This window comes from Petromyzon marinus, chromosome 3 (genome assembly GCF_048934315.1).
Source record: "Petromyzon marinus isolate PM22_M1 ecotype Great Lakes invasive population chromosome 3, UKy_Petmar_22M1.pri1.0, whole genome shotgun sequence".
NCBI classification, from domain to species: Eukaryota; Metazoa; Chordata; class Hyperoartia; order Petromyzontiformes; family Petromyzontidae; genus Petromyzon; species Petromyzon marinus.
Genome location: NC_133669.1, coordinates 6,384,821 through 6,405,716, shown reverse-complemented (window position 1 = coordinate 6,405,716; position 20,896 = coordinate 6,384,821). Strand labels below are relative to the sequence as shown.

At 51.6% G+C, this 20,896-nt stretch overlaps 1 protein-coding gene across 1 annotated transcript; it reads left to right on the top strand.

Annotated features, from left to right (window-relative positions):
• The first annotated feature begins 14,978 nt into the window (after positions 1–14,978).
• On the top strand, positions 14,979–19,800 carry LOC116952651 (potassium voltage-gated channel subfamily A member 2). The gene has a single exon (XM_032972210.2). It carries the CDS (start codon positions 15,148–15,150, stop codon positions 16,732–16,734), a length of 1,587 nt encoding a protein of 528 aa, XP_032828101.2. The 5' UTR covers positions 14,979–15,147; the 3' UTR covers positions 16,735–19,800.
• Positions 19,801–20,896: the final 1,096 nt, after the last annotated feature.

The window sequence follows — 20,896 nt, the reverse complement described above, 5'->3', positions numbered from 1 at the left end:
CGAATCTTGCCCCAGAAATAGCGACAACGCATCGATGGAGCGACGGGGGGGGGGGGGGGGGTGAGGGTAGATCGCTATACGTGGGGAGCGGTGGTGCATCGGTTAGCGCTCTGCGCTACGAACCTGAACCGGTCCTGGGCCTCCCCTAGGTCGACTCCGCCTTAAATGTGTACCTGGTGCAATGTGTAAACTACTACTATTGTACCAGGCAAGGCCCACTGAGCTATGCCGCTCATTTTCAGAAGCTACCTGGCCATCACAAATGATGGCCCAACGAAGTGACGGGGATTTGTAGCAGCAGCCAAAAACTCTGATCGCGTGAGGGGGAAAACCCGGAGGACCCGGGGAAGAAAATCCACGCGACCACGGGGAGAGAGAGAGACGAGAGACACAAAAATATTGCAGGCGTCGCCACTCCGGTGACAAAGCGTGGCCGGGCGTGGTGCTGGCCACTCAACCCCATCGCGTTGCTGTGCCACCGCCTTCACGGGTGCTGCTCGCTAACAGCACTTGCCCCAACAGTCTGTTAAGGCTATCCGGCGAGGGGTGGAGAATCTTTGTCTTTGGGGCAGTGGTGTCTGTCCGCCACGAGAGGGCCCCGCCGCTCCGTGGCGATGACCGGAGCCGCTGCGCGCTCCACTGCCTCCCTCGACAAATGAACCTTATGGCGGTCACCCCGAGGTAACGATGGCACAGTCATGTTTGGTCCGTTGATGGTCGGCGATGTGGCAATCGACTCATCTCGACGAGCTGTACTCACGACGCACCACCACCACTACGGTTCGTGCGAGCGTTCAGGGTTTCAGCACAATCGTCCTCGCTGTGTTTCAACATCGCGGAGTGTGACACTGATTTCGGATTGATTGGTACCCCAGTCGCGGAGTTAAGTAACACCCCTGAAAAAAAATATATAGTGTCCCCAGAAATAAAATATTTTATTGCCTCGGCCATTTTTATATGATTTGGTACCCCAGGGTACGGCCATAAAGATCAAAATAAAACAACCACAGCCGCCTTCCCTCGGCCTCCCCCAGACGCCTCCGTCGGGATGGAAACACACACCGCGTGCGCAGGGCACAGCGAGCCTCTCCGACTCTAACAGTGGGGGCGGCGGCCGTGTCACAACACTGATGATGATGATGAGGATACGACGCAGATGGTTTTACGCAACCCTAATGGAACCCCATTGAGGGTTGTGACAACTCTAATTTGTGGCCGGCAATGTGCGGACGACCGTGGAAAGTGATGTGAAGAGGCTATAAGATGTTAACGACGCAATATTTATGCAGGCGGAGGCTGTGACAACACCCGTGATATAACAGCAGCAGCCTCGATCTACCCACCGCTGGATTGAAGAACTTTCTCAAGCCGTTTTCCATGTCACAATCCGGCGTGCGCCTGCATCTCGGTCACCTAGCTGCCACTCCAATTCTCTCGTCTCCGATCAGCACGGTTAGCTACGTGCGGTGCGAAAGAGGTTCAACACGGTACAGCCAAACATTCTCGACCTTTAGCCATCATCCCTTCGAGGGACATATCCTACCGAAGCCCACCTACCTTTAACGGCCATCATGATGCCTATTAGTTTCCGTGTGTCCTCTAAGCCACGTGTTCCTCTCGTTGTAATGTCGAGCGCACATAAGCTGGGCTTCACACCTTCGTTATATATTTGTGTTTTAATCCAAATAAATCCTGAAAATTTATCACAGCAATTACACGCCGCTCCACATTCGCTGCGGAACGTGATGACTTACTGGCAGCAGCAGCAGCAGTAGAGCCATCGAGAGGGGAGGCACGGCAGTTTATAAGGTTTCGAGAGCAGTGGCTCTTAACCTGGGGTGCGAGATGCCCTTTCTGGGGGTGCGAAACTGATTTTTTTTAGAAGGTAAATAATCGAAACACAAATTCAGCACGGGCTCGTAAGTACAACTACTTTGTTTCATCAAACCGATGTATGTATTAACGTTGCACATGTTTTTCCTAACGATTGAATACCAAAGGGATTTCAAGGCTGCAGTTAAAGGTTCAGAACCACTGATCTAGAAGGATAATTTGTCATTCACAGCCAGAAAGAACCGTGTGATTTAGGACAACAGCATGTCAACAACAACGTGACAACTTGTCATATCATATATCGTAACACAAATTTATAATAACGATAAGAACACAAAGTAGAATACATCTCAGTAGCCCAACACCAAATCGGCCGAAATGCTCCATATCTTGTTGGATCGGAAGCTAAGCGACGTGGCGCCCTGATAGTATTTGTTTAGGGGCCGCCCATAAATGACGTCACGCACCTAGGGGGGGGGGGGTAAGACATTTGTGACGATGTGTGCCGAGGGGGGGGGGGGGGTTGAGAAATGTGACGTCACATCAAAATGCGCAACTTTAAATAAATATAGAAAACACGTTCTACTTAATTAAATATACTTTTTTTAATAAATGTTTTCTCCTACAACATCAGTGCAGCGCCACATTAAATACGCACTACAATGACAATAATTTAAAGCGATTTGAAGCATGGTTTTTTTGGGGTGGGGGAGCAGAGCTTTGTGACGTCATATTTGAGGGGGGTCTGACTTTTTGTGATGCCGTGTGACGAGGGGGGGGGGGGTGAAAAATCGTCCAAAATCGCGTGACGTCATTTATGGACGGCCCCTTAGACGACCACGTGCATAACGGGTGTTACAGGAAGGCTGCGTTACTCCGTTGTAGGCAGCAGAGGGCGGCGCAGCAAAGTTAGTTGTTGTACCGTACTTGGACAACCCCCACGCCTCTACCTCCCTACCTTCGCCAACACGCAGTGAGCAATGTGACGAAGAATTTGTCAAACAACCTCCCCCCCCCCACGGAGCGTATGGGGGGGGGGGGGCTCATCCAGCAGTGGATCGACAACAAGGGGGGGGGGTACACCTTTCACAAGGGACTGTTCGCCAAAGACGACAGGGGATCGCGTCGAGGCACCGTTGCCAACGGAGGCCTCTATGAGACTTCCTTCCGCACCGTCGAACCACCACGAGCTATGGACGGCACCCCCCGCCCCCTCTAACGTCAACTCTCAGAGGGCTTGCTGTCTCCCAGAGGCTTGCTGTCCCCCAAAGCGGCCACCTTCGTTTCACGCGGCTACTTTTTGTTGTTGTTGTTCACTCGCACTTTGGAGCATTTCCGCTGCTCGCGAGCGGCTGCAACATACGCAAAGGCTCACGGTCGGATCCACTCTGCCGCTGGATAATGTGATTACAATCAGCGTTAAGTCCCGAGTTGTTGGTACCGAGTGCTCATTTCAAAAAGAGCGGGTGGGGGGGGTGGAGGGTCACCGTTGCTCATTTGAGCGTTTTGGCATCGCTCGTGGATCCGGCTGATGCTGACCCAGTTGTGGAAATTTCACGAAAATCCTCCTGGCCACCGTCCAATCTCACTTGCCCTGACTTGTGACAAAAAACGATAACGACGACAACCGAGCACTTCAATCCCCATCAGCCTGATTCTCACGTCCTCGTCGACCCTCATCGTGATTAAGTACTTGCTCTTCATAAGAGCTGCAGCGTGCCCCGGCAGCTGTGATTGATGAGTTGTACCAGCTTCTGTTTTTTTGTGTTATTATATTGCATCCAAATGGGCCGCTTCTATTTTATGCTACTTATTTACTTTTTTTTGTTAAACTCAAATAACTATGAATAAATACCGTATAAAAATCAACAAATGTAGCCGCAACAATTGGTTTCTATAAAAGTCTCCATGACTAACACTGCTCATGAGGACCTATTACCAACTGCAACGCGCAATGAGGAGCGGTAGTGTAGCGGTTAGCGCGCTGTGCTGCGAACCTGGCCACCCGAGATCGATTCCCGCTCACGGCCAACACCAGTGACGATTATCTGAACCGGTTAATGGGCATCCCCTAGATCGACTCAGCATCAAATGAGTACGTGGTGTGTAAAACATCGCCACTGGGGAGACAAAGGCGGCCGGGCGTGGTTTTGGCCACCCACCTCCTCGTGCACCGTGTCGGCCTTCATTGTTGCTCGCTAACAGCACTTGCCCCAACAATCTGATCAGCCTACATGGGGGGTCTTTGTCTTTAGCAGTGGTGGTGTAGGAACAATTTTTTTCTCTGTTGCCTTTGGACTCAGGGCTACAATAATTGTACACGTTGGTGGGGAGTAGAGAAATCGATACCCCCATCATCATCATCGTCATCAGCAGCAGTACGCCTGTGCGTGCTTGAGATCACGGAGCTTGATTGGTCCGCTTTGTCCGTCAACAGGGCTAGCGTGGTGACGTCTGCATTGCATGGCCCACGTTCCCATAGGCAGCTGCCACGGCCCCGTTGCTGATTGGATGCGGAGTTTTTCTATGGAATGCGACCTTGGCCATTCCTCGCGGGGAATAGAGGCGAACGCGCGTGCCTGAAACGGACGCAGATCACTTTTTTCTCTCTCTCTCTCCAAATTTCCACCTTTGTCTTTTTGGCAAAAATCCATAAAAGCGTGCAACCAAATTGTGCCTCAAATGGGCCAAATATCCACAACACTCTGGACGCTCCATTAGCAGGGTATAACAATGACTGCATACCGATGAGCTGGTAAAAAGGGCAAAACAACATCATTATCCCCATGCGATGAAATGACTAATGGCTTCATTCGGTGCATGTCCAGGGAAAACCCGAGCAAATATTCGTCGGAAAGCGAAGTCCACGATTTAATTGTGAAATATTAGGGGGGTAGAGCAAAGCCGTGCGAGGTTGTTTGGAAGTTTTACAAAATTTGCATTAGAAATGCAAACTAAGACCAATGAAAGAGACGTTTAAAACAAACATCCATAGATTGTCAACACCTAACAGTGTATTCGTAAAATAATGCTATTCATACAATCGATTGGCTCCCATTCTCCTCGTCCTCAAAACCTCTACCAGACTCCAACATTCGTGCAAAATGCCATCACATCTCGCGTCTTCCTTTCCTCGTGAAGGCGCTGGCCAGGACAACCTCCTCCGACGTCTCCCACCTTAGCACTTCTGCCTCGCACGCAGTCTGGATCGACCCCACCCCAGCCGTCGGTGCTACCGACTCCCTGGCCCTTATTCAACGGCGGGTGCAAACGACCTCCTCTCCTCCTTTTGCCGACAGGGAGGACCTTTTCTCAGTTTGCCACAGTTCTCCTCCTCCCTTCTTCTTCTCCTTCTTCTTTCGTATGGACGAATAGCAGCAGCAGATTCAAGATGTAATGTTACATGTTGTTATCCACTCAATTGTCTGTTGTGAAGCAGAGTGGATCTCGTCAATTCCTCCGTGAAACGAGTGAAGACAGCAGCAGCAGCGGAGTGTTTACGATGTGGTCGATGATGGTTTGGGATTCGTGGTCGATGTTTGGGATTCGCAGTCGATGGTTTGGCATTCGTGGTCGTCGATGGTTTTGGATTCGTGGTCGATGGTTTGAGATTCGTGGTCGATGATGGTTTGAGATTCGTAGTCGATGGTTTGGGATTCGTGGTCGATGGTTTGAGATTCGTGGGCGCACTCGCAGGCCGCCGAATCATTGATGGCGCCATTTGCTACAAGATCCAAACATCGCCGCAAAAGGCGAACTGGAATCAAGCGAACGGCCTGTTTATTGCACCACGGTTTGCGGCGTACGTTGCGAAAGAAGTTCAATGCACACACGGTGCAAACGTCGCAGCGTGCATCAACACGCCGCCTGGAGCAGGTGGTGCTGATTCCACTCGCATCTTTTTTTTTCCTTCCACGTCCGCGTGACAATCTGCGGAGGCACGCGCGCGCCACATTCCGGCGCATTGGCGGGGAAGGGTCACGTGATGTCGCTACAACGCTCCGACCGAGAACGCGATCTAACAAGGCTGCTGGCACACACTCAAAATTGTTCACGTGTGGAGTGTTCAGGACAAAAAAGCAAACCAGGTGGAGCCGTGGCACAGTGGTTCGTACTCCGCGCTATGAATCCGGAAGAGAGAGAGTTCGATTCCCAGCCACGGCTAACATCAGTGGCGAGTTTACATATTGACCCGTTCCTGTGCCACCTCTTTCACAGACCCGCACCGACCAGTGTGGTAAAAAAACCTCCCAAAACTAATATGGCATGGGTAGGAGGGAGGCCTTCTGCATGCATCTGTGAATAGGCAAAGGGAGATGAATTATTATAAGGGTACTCCTATTACGTAAGCAGGTGCAGAGGAAAGATGGGGTGGAACTGGAGCGCCTGAACTATGGAATCTCATTTGCACGTTAGGTATGACTCAGGAAGGGGCGCTTCCATCCCTCCCTCCTCGTCATTGAAATCCCCAAAATCCACGGCAATCATTACATGTTTTGTTACGTGCCAGTGGGAGCCAGGGCATAACTAGCCATCATCTGACACGTTAATAGATCGTAAGGGATGCTATGGAATTCGTGAATTCACATTTGTGATTATATACACGAACGGGTTACGTGTACGTGTGCAGTCCGTGCAACACAACAATGTTTGCAATGGCACACGGAGACATTTTTAGCACTCTGGGGAGTTGACTGCTATTGCCCGAGGCTCACAGGGACAGACAGGATGGATGGTATTGAACCCCTTACATCAGCTTGAAAAAAAAAACCCACGCATATCGATGACCCCGTGGTCCCGTGGCCACCTATTTCCCACGGCCCTTTTGGACGCAATTGCATTTCGGCGTTCTCTAGATCCCAACTGTATTCTATTGCTGCCATAATCATCAATCATCCCTCCAAGACGATTAAAATCAGTACCACTTTCAGAGTCTGGCAGCACGCTGTGGGAATTAAACAGTGGTTGTCCTACTGAGAGGGTAATAACACCCGTTGTCGATCCACTGTTGGATGAGGGCCTCATCACGCCTATCCGATCATGGGAGCTACCTGACCCTTACCGAACTTCACCACGCTGCTCAGTGACGGTTGCTGAAGGCGGAGGAGCAACATTGAGCCAAGCAGCTCTTGTACAAGGCCGATCATCTGAAGACCGTTCGACGCGCGAGCATAGAAGTGCGGCACAACAATGTGTATTTTTTTACAGCACTGCCCTCTCCTGCCAACAGCGTTGTCCCGGAGCCTATGGCAACGTTATTGTTGAGGATCCATCGTCCGTTCGAGAACTATACAGGATCGACGCTGCTTAGCTTGGAACGGATTTGTCGAGTTCTTTCTGCTGAGCTTCCCTGGACCCCCCCCCGACAAGATCGGACGCATTTCCTGTAGTTTTTTTGCTGACAGCTGGGCACGTGGAGAGAGAGAGAGTGGAGAGAGGGTAGTCCCTTCTTCTCCACCACTCCATCTCAGTTTCCATTACTGGCCTCGGGACCACCAACGGAGATTAGCTCAGCTTGGAGCTAATTTGGGCATGGCTTTGAACATGAGCTTAGGCAGTCAGCAGCGAGCAGCAGCACACCGTGGACTTCAAAGTGGTGTCTTCAATCAGATATAAAGTGGACGTGGATGCGCATTCGGGGGAGGAGGGGGGGGGGGTAGATGGTTCCAGATAATTGCTATGTGCAATTAATAATGTTAAATGCAAGACATCCTTATGAGGAAGGACCGTTTCTCGAAACGTCGCCTGTTATGCACATTCCCTTTAGGGCAGCGTCGTGACGCTGCCAGTGCAACGTCACGAAAGCGTTACAAAATGTAAAGACATAAAATTGGGTCAGCTTTGGCTTAAATCCGTCCCACCTGATCAATAATATTGCCTCCTTATTTTAACAGCACCCCTGCCCCCCCCCCCCCCCCATGAACAGCGCGTGTTACGGACTCCCTCATCCAGCAGTGGACCGGCAAAGTTCTATATTCCCAAATGTCCAAAGCGGAAAAAAAATCCACTGTTGTACTGCACTTCTATGATTTCTGCGTATATGCTACACATTTCCACAAACCCACATTGACTATCGGTGTGAGGTATGGCCAAACAAATCCCATCACCTGGCAAGGCGCGGGGCTATAGGTCCTGATCCAGCAGCGGATTTGACCCGTGGCTTTGAACGCAATTGTCAATTGGGCAGTGGCATACCGTGAACTTCTAAGTACTGCAGTGCATTCAATGAGATGGCGGCTGGAGGTAGGTAGACGTTGGGAGATCATTGGTAATCAAAACTGTAATTAACACGATTAAAGCAAGCCCACGTATTGGGTATAAGCTTTGGCTTCAGGCCACCTAACCTGGTAAAAATAATTTCCTCTTGATGTCATCATGTGTGGTATGTTGAACTTCTTTCGCACCGTACGCAGCCAACCGCGCCAATCGGAGGCGCGGGGGAAGGACAACAAACTGAACACAAAAATCATGTATAAATAATTGAGTTTTCAATCTTAGATGATTTAAAAGTGCACAGCTCCAGCGGCTTCCTAACATCGGAAGGAAGAGCGTTCCAGACGGCCGCATAAGCGCATCTGACAGCGCCCCGCGATGCAGTCATCATCATCATCAGCAGCAAGGATCATTCTACTCACAAACCGTCGCCTTTCCTATGACAGTCCTGCGATGTAGCGATCCATCTCGCACCTGTACACGAGCTGATTTCATCGCTCCATCTCCGGAGCGGATGTCCTCCTTTCGGGCGAGTTTCCCTCCCTTGGCTGCCTCACCGTGGGTTATTCTTCACGACCCCCCCCCCCCTCCTCCGCTTTATTTAATTATCGGCCCATCCACTGCCGGATGAAAGTCTCCAAATTCCCTTTAATTAACGGCGAGCACCTTTCAAGGCCGGCGCGTCGCGCGAGGGGGTGGGTTGCCAGCACCAGCAGATAATCGTCACCGGTGTTGGCCCTGAGCGGGAATCGAACCCGGGTGGCCAGGTTGGTGGCGCAGCGCGCTAACCGCTGCACTCTCACTCCCCACACCAACCCACCGCCCAGCGTGCAGCCACTGGAGGTCGCTATGTTCACAAAGTTCGTTGACAATTTAAGTCTCACAATCGAACTCTTTGAGTCTGGATCATGACAATTAATCCAATTTGTGACTGCTGCGGCTTGGGGTTGGAGGGGGTTGGTGGCGAAACGTCGGGACACCCCGCACGTGTGTGTAACGAATGCACAGAGTGACCGCAGCACCCGTTGTGCCGCCGACTCACACCACCACGCGCCCGCATTGCGCGCGCATTCTGCCCGAAATAGCCACGTGCGCAGAATCCGTATCGGGCAGCCACCACCACCACCACCCCTACCAATGGCTGTGTCCAGGCAGGAGAGGGGGGGATGGAAGAGGCGGGGGTGAGGGGGTGGGTGGATGGGGGGGGGATGTGGGAGTTAATTTCACAACAGAAATATTTTTTCCGGGTAGCTGCAAGAAGAACGAGAGTGTAGGTACGTGACCAGTAGCCACAGTCACGACGAAGAGGGGAATCATGGATGTGGTGTGCCGGGGTGCGGTACATATTTTCCTTAACCGGCACCCGGACAGACAGGTGAAATTGTACCCTCCGTACTTATAGTACTACCCCTGAAGTACTTTATTATTATACAGGGTCGTATCAAATTAACTTCACGACTACTGCTGCTGCTTTGAGTACCGATGACGCTTCGACTGCGTGCCGGGTGTCTCGGAAAATGGACTCGTGACCGCGTGTTGGACACTGCGCGCTCGTTACATTCTCCCAATGAAATATTTTGTTGTTGTTTTTACAACAACAGCAACATAAAACATTGGACGCACGGTACTGACGGCCAAGGAGCCGCGTGGGCTCTCACATCGCCGTTGTAACTCGATGCGCGCTCGGGGGGGAGGTGGGGGGTCCCTGACCTCGTCTCGTCCCCGTCGGCCGCAAGCGTCTCAACAGCGTGAGAGGTTGCGCGGTGTCGCGATTCGTTTCCCCCCGACGGTGGACATGCCTCCGACGAGCAACCGTTGGCTACCTACGTACGGTGCGAAAGAAGTTCAACATACACGTACATATGCGGTCACAGATTGTGGCGATTTAGGGACGGAGATTCCTCACTTTTACCGTCTCATTTGTGTTGTTATGAGTGTTTTTTTACGTCTCGTTGGTAAATGTCTTCGCTCTATTATACCTAAATGTAGTCAACATTTGCATTCACAGAAAATGCGTACAATCTTACACGGGTGGCTTCCATCACGACGTACCTTGCGAGCTTATGCGAACCGTGTAATCGACGCACGGTCAAACTCACTGCCTATGTGTTCATCATCCTCCACCCTCGTCCTCCGCTCCCACCCTCTGCTTTCAAATGCAATGGTAACGAGTGGCAACGCGCCACGGACGGCGACAGACATACGAACTTCAGTTTTTTCAGTTTCATTTATTAGGTGTAGCCCTGTGAGCCATGCGGCTCTTGACTCGGGTGCAACCGCAACAAACAAAAACATGAACAAGAAACATCTTAAAGTGACGACACACAACAGAAAAACCCAGGAAAAAACAGCAAAGTCTTCAAGACAAAACAACCGTATTTCAACGCTGTGTGCAAAAATCCCAGTGGGATGCAAGTCAAATAATAACAACCATAAGACAATTTAGATTAAAGTTATCGGGCTAACTCTGTACTACAACAAACAAACATGGCTAAACCAAAACGTTTGCAAAATTACCAAAATAAAGCTATAAAAACAATGTAACAGTGATCATAGGAACTGTGATTCAAATTTAACAATAAACGATATATACATAACATGTACGACCAAACTTTGCAGCCATAGCTGGCTGCATGAGTCACTCCATAACAACAGGAGCATCAGTAGCAGTAGCAAAATTTTTCAATACACCTGCAAAAGATCAGCACACTACGAATTTACAAGTGAGGGTTACGTGTGTGGTGCAGCAGCGTAGCTCACGTGTGTGCAGGCGGTGAAATTGTACTATGGCCCGTAAGCCGGAGGGGCACAGAGAAGGGAATTGGAAAGGGGAGAGCCCCCCGGGAGGAGAGGGGGGAGCCCCCCCCCCCACTCCCCACCAAGCTACTTGCTATAGGGAAGATCCTGATGACGCGTGAAGCTTAATCAAGTGGTTTGGTGGATGCTGCCACAAGGGGGTGCTGTCAAGGATGGAGGCTGTCATGTTCGAATCAACATCACGCGCTGCTATCAATGTCCACGTGATAAGCACACTTTCGTTGAGCTATCATTTGTGACCAGGTAGCTTCTGAAAAAGAGCTACGTAGCTCAGTGGGCCTTACCTGCTAAAATACAAATAGTATGGATGGTTAGAAACTATTAAACGAAACAGTTTATGTTTTTATTCTACCAGGTAAGGCCCACTAAGGTATATATATCTTTTTCAGAAGCGACCTGGCCACATGATAGCTCAACGAAGTGGCTATCATATGGAAATCTATAGCGATTAAAATACTCTCAACGCGTGATGTTCATTCTAAATGTGGACGGGAAAACCTGAAGGACCCGGAGAAAAATACACGTGACCACGGGGAGAGAGACAGAAACCGCACACTCCAAATATACAGCAGCCGTCATGGTCGGGATTGAACCCACGACCCTCCTGCATACCAGGCGAGGTAGTTCACATCTCGCTACAGTGGCGGAAAGTGGAGCCTTCTGTTACAGCGGCTTGAAGGCTTCAGGGGACCCGACGCGCGTAAGAACGTGGGGATGTCTCGCATAACGAATACAGCGAATGGCACCGACGAATTCGTGGGATCGACGCGCTGTGAAAGTTGAACGGGTTCGGGCAGTTGTGTGCGTACGTCGCAGAGACCCCCCCCCCCCCCCACAGCCCCCCAGTATGTTTATGTATTTTCTTTAGTCTGTCGGTAAAGTCACGTAGATAGGTTCAAATTAATAAAAAATAAACAATTATGAATTTGAACCTATCCAAGTGACTTTTCCGAAAGACCCAAAGAATATGAATTCCTGCAGTCACGAAAGCTTTAAGTCAATATGTTTACGTACAGTTACACATCTCCCGGCGCACTGAGTAGACCCAGCGTGGTGAAATATGGTGAAACAAGCAACAATCCCCATGACCTACACGACGCGCGGGGAAACCTTCATCCAGCAGTGGATTGCCAAAGTGTCTGTCAACGTCGTTAAACGCGTTTCGAACCTGCACAGGGACGGGACGACCGATGTCTTTACAATAATCCAAACAGACACGGGTAGACACAACGCTGTGCGTCGTACAGGCAGCCCTCTCTTTCTCTCCCTCGCTCTCTCACTCTCTTACCCTCTCCCCATGCACACCGCACACTCCCCACTCTCCAACCCCCCCCCCCCCCCCCTTATTCCATTTCAAGAACAACACAGGAGCCGGTCAAGAACAGAGGTCCTCTCTGCGTGACCCCCAGTCAGAAGGCGGGGAGACGGAGGGAGGGAGACGGAGGGAGGGAGGAGAGGGAGGAGAGGAGAGGGAGGAGAGGAGAGTACATTGGTTTCGACCGAGCAGGGGGAGTTCAAAGAATGAAGGTTTAAAATAACCCCTCCTACCCTTGACAGACACGAGTTCTAACCCCCCTACCCACCCCTCTATCCACCCGGGTTACATTGAGGCATCCCTGGTTCCAGCAGAACACGAGAGCAGGGTGGTGGGGTTAGTGAGTGAGTGATGGAGGGAGGGGAGGGTAGGGAAGGAAGTCAGTGGGGTCAAGGGAGATGATGAAGTTGGTGGTGGAGAAGAACGAGCGGTGGAGGGCCGATGGGATCAAGCTCAGCAGGGTGGTGGGATCAAGGCCAGCTGAGACTTTTGGGGAATTCGGAGATCGAAACGAGAGGGGTAACTTGATCTAAGAAAGTGGGGGTCAAGTTGGGGGACTGGCTTGGGGGGGAGGTGGCTCGGGTCAAGAGGGTTGTGGTTGTGGCGGCGTCTTTGCTTGTAAGGTCAATCAAGGGAGGTACAGGGGTGTGCGCGTGTGTGCCGTGGGGGGGGGGGGGTAAGTTATTAGCGCACTGCTATACGAACCCCGGCTATTTAAGTCGGACAATTCCCGCTCACGCTCAACATCGGTGACGAATATCTGAAACAACTCTGGGGGACAACCCCAATGTCGACTCATCCTCAAACGAGTACTACCCGGTGCGGGGTGTAGACATCATCACCGGCGAGACAAAGGCGGCCGGGCGTTACAGCTGGCCACACCAGCCACTCGTGTGCAGCCGCTGTCCTTTTGCCTATAGGTGTTCGCTTGACAGCGCTCTTGCTCCGACGGCCTGTGCAGGCTATACGCGAGATCTTTGTCTTTATATTTTTTGTAGTGTGGCGGGAGGCGAGGCGAGGGTGGGGTGCGGTGGCTGGTTGGTGGGGGGAGGGGGTGTTAGTGGGCGGAGGGATAGTGGGGGTTGACTGGTAGCTGGTGGGGTCAAGAGGGAGGATTGTCCGGCTGGGGAGAGTCACACAGCAGTTTCGCTGTCAGGCGTGAGGATGTCGGACGCCCGTTCGAGAGAACAGCGAGCGGGTCATCAGCATCAGCATAGCCACGCATAGCCGGGCCTCTCTCTCTCTATATATAAACACCCACCCACCCACAGCGCAGCGCTGCCCCCTCTCTACTCACGCAGTAGTCTCGACGCCGGCACGCGTCCCATCGCTCCTCTCTCACAGCACCGCGCGTACGAAGCGCGCACCCCATCGTTGTGACATCGCAATCATCATCAGCATCACAATTATGATCAATTTTTTTTTTTTTTTACAATCGTAGGCCATTTTTACATCGTAGCAGACGTGGGCAAAGTGTTGGGGGGCTCAGGCGGTTGGCGTGTTTGTCTCCGTCGGGTGGATTGCAAGCTCGTTCGTGAGAAGACGAATCAGTTCGCGTAAGAATTTGAAGGCTGATTTGACGTCGAGGCTCATCGAGGAGGCAACTGGTAACGTCGCCGTTTAAAGTTCGCCCAACGTCCGTGCCCGCACGCCTGTGGGGACAGACAGAGAGAGAGAGAGAAATAACACTCTTCCTCGTCGTTGAAGCCACTCGCGTGTAAGAGCTGTCCTCAAGGTAAAACAGAAAAGAAAGCCACGTGAAAAAGTTCGCTGTCGTTATACAGGTCTGGCTGCCGGCGGAACGTGTTCCGTTAGCTCGCGGTTTAATGTCCGTGTTGAAGATATCGCCTGCGCGTATATTCACCCCCCCTTGAATGATCGCACGTAGATTAATACGGCACGCTATTCCGAGGCGCTTTACGGCAAATGATACAATTGGACATTTTGCAATCTGCGAAAGGGGACGCTTCGCAGGTAGTCGGATTCCTCCCGTTAACATCAAGATTCTCGACAACAGCAAGAGGAAGATTCTGCTGAAAGTGGTCGAGATAAAGAGTGAGAGTTATTGAAAGTGGCGGTGCAGTTGTGGTGACGGGACAGGCGGGAGAGGTTCAAGGGGAGATTTCGGAACTCGACTGGTCTCTCGTGCGCCTGCAATTACCATAATAATTAGTACAATTATAATAATTTTAGTACAATTATAATAATTGTACTAATTATTTGAACGGCTACGTTTTGTCGCGAGCGAACGAGATTTTAAATTAGACGGTCGTACCGTTAAGTCTCATCTGGTTCGTGCAATTGGTATTTAGGACAGCGATTGCTATTTAAGATTGCTATTCAAGATAGTAGGGATGCGCTGGGTCTCGTAGCCTGCGCTAGGGTCGCGCTCCATAAAGCAACGATGACTCACGTGACAAAGATCATTGTTGAGAGATACGGAACACTTGCTACGCTTCTAGTATCGTAATTAGGAACGTGTCTCGTACAGCGTATCTCCATGTAGCTATTTATTAACGGTGATGCGGTCGAAATAATGGGATAGTCGTGCGTGCTTGACTATCACCCGATTATTCTCAAAATAGACAAACGCGAACTTACCGGGCCATAAGTTCGTCCACAGCACGGACACATACACGTGCGCGCGCGCATAATTTTCAAGAGACGTAAATTAACATTAAGGTTATTAATAACTACAAATCAACAGAAGACAAGGGCTTGCTGACTCACAGTCACTGCCCCCCTCCTTTTCCCGCCCATCCCCCAACTCCCCCCCCCCCCCCCATTTCACTCTCCTGGCCATCCAGCAGCCCTCACACCCCCGAACAAACACCACGACCATCTCACCGCCACCGTCGCGACCGATCGAGCCATCGTCGTTATCGTCGTCATCCCGAGCCACCGTCACCTCGTGTGGGGTGGTGGAGGGGGTGGTGGGGGGTGGTGGTGGTGGTGGTGGGGACTCCGCAATGACGGTGAGCGGAGAAGCGGCCAGGGACGAGGTGGCCTGTGAGGGCTCTCAGACCCCACACGCCGACGGCTTCCGCTGCGAGCCAGAGCTGAGCGGCCACGAATTCTGCGAGCGCGTGGTGGTGAACGTCTCCGGCCTGCGCTTCGAGACGCAGCTGCGCACGCTCGCGCACTTCCCCGACACGCTGCTGGGCGACCCCCAGAAGCGGATGCGCTACTTCGACCCGCTGCGCAACGAGTACTTCTTCGACCGCAACCGACCGAGCTTCGACGCCATCCTCTACTACTACCAATCGCGCGGCAAACTGCGCAGGCCCACCAACGTGCCCTACGACATCTTTGCCGAGGAGGTGCGCTTCTACGAGCTCGGCGAGGAGACGATGGCGCGCTACCGCGAGGACGAGGGCTACGTGAAGGAGGAGGAGAAGCCGCTGCCCGAGAACGCGCTCCAGCGCCAGGTGTGGCTCCTCTTCGAGTACCCGGAGAGCTCGAACCCCGCGCGCGTCATCGCCATCGTGTCCGTGCTCGTCATCGTCATCTCCATCGTGATCTTCGTGGCCGAGACCCTGCCCGAGTTCCGCGACGACAAGGACCTCCACTCGGGCACGCGCCACGACGTCGGTGCCGGCGACGCCGCTGTTGCCGCTGCTGGCAACAGCAGCGGCGGCAGCAGCGGCGGCGGCAGCGGCCACGCGCACGGAGGTCACGCGCACCCGGGCGGTGGCGGCGGTGGCGGCGGCGCTCTCGGCCACGGTTACGGCCACGTGCCGGGCGTGCACGTGGCTGTGCCGCACGGCCGCGGGAGGCCCACCCCCGAGTTCGGCAAAGACCCGTTCTTCATCGTGGAGACCGTGTGCATCGTGTGGTTCAGCTTCGAGCTGCTCGTGCGCTTCTGCGCGTGCCCCAGCAAGCCGGGCTTCTTCAAGAACATCATGAACACCATCGACATCGTGGCCATCATGCCCTACTTCATCACGCTGGGCACGGAGCTCGCGGCGCAAGACACGGGCGCCAACAACGGGCAGCAGACGATGTCGCTCGCCATCCTCAGGGTCATCCGGCTGGTGCGCGTCTTCAGGATCTTCAAGCTGTCGCGCCACTCCAAGGGGCTGCAGATCCTGGGCCAGACGCTGCGCGCGTCGATGCGCGAGCTGGGCCTCCTCATCTTCTTCCTCTTCATCGGCGTCATCCTCTTCTCGAGCGCGATTTACTTCGCCGAGGTGGACGACCCCAACACGCACTTCCACAGCATCCCCGAGGCCTTCTGGTGGTCGCTCGTCACCATGACCACGGTGGGGTACGGAGACATGTTCCCCGTGACGCTGGGCGGCAAGATCGTGGGCTCGCTGTGCGCCATCGCGGGCGTGCTCACCATCGCTCTGCCCGTGCCCGTCATCGTGTCCAACTTCAACTACTTCTACCACCGCGGCTCGGAGGCCGAAGAGCAGACGCTGTCTGTGCAGGAGGACAGCGGCGGCAGCTGCGAGGCCGGCAACCAGATCAAGAGGAGTAACAGCGTCTCGTCCGTCAGCAAGTCCGAGTACATGGACGACATGGCCTTCCTCGGACCCAACTACATCGAGTGACGCTCTCAGTGGGTGGCTCTCTGTCTCTCCGAGATTTGTGTTTGGGTGTTGTTGTTGTTGTTGCTGTTTCACGGCAAACTTGCACTGCGCAGCGGACCGTGTGTCCGCAGTGCGTCTGTCCACACGCGTTGGGATGGAGCCGGAGGGTCGGAGTGTGTCGGCGCACTGCGCGACGAACCCTGCCAACAAAGTTCGATATTCGGCCACGGCTTACATCAGGTGGCGAGTGATATCTGAACCGGTTTTGGGCTTCCACCAGGTCGACTCAGCCCTAAGTGAGTACCTGGTGTGGTGTGAAGCATCGTGGCAGAGGGGTACAAAGGTGGCCCGTCGTGGCGCTGGCAACACGCGTCCCCTTCCAGCATTCGTAGGTGCTGGTTAAGAGCACTTGCCCCGAACAGCCTCGGTAGGCTCCATGGGGAACCTTTCTCTTGTTTTGTTCACACGCATGGGGCTATAGCGACGCGGTGGTCAGTGGTGTGATGCTGGTGACGCTTTTTCGACTGCTTACCGAGCCAGGCGTGGTAGTTTCGTTGGGTCAACACGTTTAAAAAATAATTTAGGGGCTGGAAAGCCGGCAGTGCCATGTCCTTTGGCCACATCACTCCTCTCGAGTTCTGTGCCGATCCTTCTTAATGCGTTCTTACCAACAACAAAAACACTCTTTTTTATTTTACCAGGTAAGGCCCACTGAGCTACGTAGCTCTTTTTCAGAAGCTACCTGGTTATCACAAATGATAGCTCAACGAAGTGGACTATCATGTGGAAATGTATAGCAGCCAAACACTCTAAACTCGCGTGTGTAAATGTGGAGGGGAAAACCCGAGAACCCCGAAAAAAATCCACGCGACCATGGGGAGAAACACGCAAACTCCAAATATGAGCAGCAGGTGTCGGGATCGGGATCGAACGGACGCCCTCCTGCGTACCAGGCGAGGTAGTCGACATCTCGCCACCGTGGCACCCAAACAAGGCTAGCCACGAGAGTGTGATTGTTTAATTTATTTATACGCACTAAAGACAAAATGTTAAGATCGGCGTCGTCGACGCCTTCTTGATGTGACGGAATCAACACCCCACGTTTGTTATCGATATCGGCACAGATGGGGAGGGCGCCCCCTCGGGGCAAGCGGTGGACAGAGTCGGAAACAACGCAGCGAAGTTGTGCGTCTCCGCGACGCTTCACGTCGAATGGTCCACAAATCACCGCCGCTGCAGTCGGGGGGAGATTTCAGACTTTAGTCGACCTCGGACGGTGATCGGACGGCTCCCGTGGTTACGTGTCAGAGTGGGCAGCTTCACAGCATAAGGGCGGTGTTCTCGACTAAACCACGTGTGGGTAAGAGGAGAAAGATATCTATTTTTAAAAAAATCAGAATCTGGGTCAACTCTCAATAAGTTCATATTGGAGGTGTTTGTTTTTGGGGTTAGATCGCGTAAATATAAATGTGTCGTTAAACCCGCCACCACCCGAATCGGCCAATTGGTAAGGTTTGTCACGGTAAACAAAACGTGCCAAGTCGTTGCTAGTTGGGCACACCGGTGTGTTGGAGAGTAAACCCACTACATTTACTATTCGAGTACGACGTTTCGCCGGTAATTACAACCAACTTCATCAGGCGACAGCCAGATCAATAAGTTAAAACCACTCATTCACGTAAGAACTTTAGCGTTGCGGGATGCTATTCGCATTAATGACGCAGTATAATATGAAGTATTATTGTTAACTTAATTATTATTAACTTAATTTGGGGCGGTGACATGGCCAGGCAGTAGTGGGGTTTACCGCTTGTTGCAGAGGATTTCGGTTAATACTGCGGGTGTGTTAAACACAAATAGGAGCCGTCCGCACCACAGAGGACGTTTAAGTTCCCGTCACTTTATTTGGAAGAGTGGGCCGTGTGTCATGAGCCCAAAGCTGAAACATTACTAAAAATTTCATCACTTGCAGCAACCAATTGACAAATATTCACCCACTCACAGGGCAGTGCTGTGTTGTCGCCTTGTGCCGCACAGAGACAGCTGACATTAGTGGGTCCCCTTAGGTTAAGATAACACAAAAGTGCGCTCCGAGACATTTCATTACCTTCTGCGCGCGATGTAAATGTAAGTATTGTTACAATATTTCATTTGACTTTAGCATTGCTTGAAAGGAAATCTCGATTGCAAGTCGTCCACTCAAGAGATGTTTATTTTGGATATGTCGGGGATAGCGAACTTGAAGGATCAATCGTCTATCAAGTTGTCTGAAATTTCGACGAAGCACCTTCGTCCACAGTTGCTTCTATCCACTACTGTGCATCGACTGTGATAGAGCAGAGTTGTGGGTACAAACCCAACATATTTCGAAGTTCTCAAAGAGTGGGGACAGCCCGTCGTCCTTCATCTGCAGCATCGAATGTGCAGGGGTGACTTGACATGCCATGACTCGATTGTTACGGGGACAATTGTGGGTACAAGCCCAGTGTGTCCCAGTGTTCTCGAAGAGCGGGACAGAGGTTGTTCAAGACGGAGAGCCTCTTATCTGCAGCATCGAGTGTGGTGCAGGGGTGATGTTAATGACGGACAACTGTAATCTTTACCCGCGCAAGCCTCAACGAGTCCTAAACGGCCGTGTTTCAAGGAGTGTTCTGCTTGTTGTTGTTTGGCCAGTTCGTTTTTGAAATATTTTTGTACAATTATTTGTATGCATGATATGCAAATGGCAATGCTCAGAGACAACTATGCATAACGGAAGGGGAGCTGTTGCCCAAAACTCCCATTGTACAGCTAGCCCATCAGGAACATAAGCGACCCTCTCGGAATCAAGCTGGTTATGATGCTGTCCCACCTACAGCCATCGACGCCATCACCTCGGTGCTCAAGAGTCTCATGGAACGTAATCACTGTGGCCCAATGCTGGAATCAGAGATTCAGGACTCTCATCCCGGCACAGCCCATCGGCTCAACGTCCTCCACGTCACGTGCAGTGGCGTAGCAATCGAGTGCGCAGGCGGTGCAACTGCACCCGGCGGCCCACAGCATGGCGGGGGCCCATGCGGTTGGCCTACGAAGAGAGGGGCGGGGATAGGGGGGGGGGGGGGACTGAGCAGGGAGAAGGGGCCCCATTTCATTCCTTGGGCCAGGGCCCATGCCAACCTGCGACTACGCCACTGGTTACTTGGTCACGTCGAGATCTGTATCACCAGAGTCGTGACTCTCTTATTTATTCGTCAAAAAGAAACGGGATTTTACACGAACCAGAAAGACAACAACTATGGCGGTTCATGTGACAGCAGGACGTTGTAAAGGGCTTGAAACAGAGATGAATTCTGTAACTCACATTCACCTTTATATATAAACGCAACTGAAATGATTAAATGCTATCAATTTGAAATTTGCAGTACCTTTGCATTTTATATTCTCCATTGAAATGTCAACTTTAACAGGTCATTTCTGAACATGCCACAACCACTAATTTTCTGCACAATGCCATTACAAGGTGTTTTTAATCCGTTGTCATGTTATACTTGTTACGTCTCTGCAACAGTATTATGTTTAAGTGCGTTATCCCAAAATGTATAGCTTGGGGACAAGCGACTGATTTGTAAATGTTTTGTTGCTATGTACATAATTCTTATGATATATTTAATGGAATGGCATCGCGAAAATCTTAAGCCAAATAACATACTGACGAACGTTTTACACATAAAGGACCTTTTAAAACAACAAACCAACAAAACGTCAACTCGTTTAATTGAAATCGTAAATGTTTTCCGTTTTATCGGCTCGTATGTTCGCTTTCACGTGTTTTTTTTTTAAACACGTGATGGAATTTGGAGCGCCCGTAATCAACATGGCATTTCTCACTCATTATTCATGAATTCAATTTGTTACAAAGCATATGCGAGGTGGAGTTATACATATATATTTTTTTAATTTGTCAAGGTGACCAGGTGGCGGAGTGAACTCATAACGACCCTGTCAGGCCGGATCAGCATTGCCAAGATCCTGGATTAGAATCTCAGGTTCCCAATCACACCATCGATTAAAACCAGAAGTATAGCAGCGCTGGCAGCCCACTTATTACGACAAAACACAACAAATTACAGCGAAGGAGAGTGCAGCCTCCCGCTTGGAGTAAGATTACAACTGTGTTTATAATTATTCGATTACTCTTCCG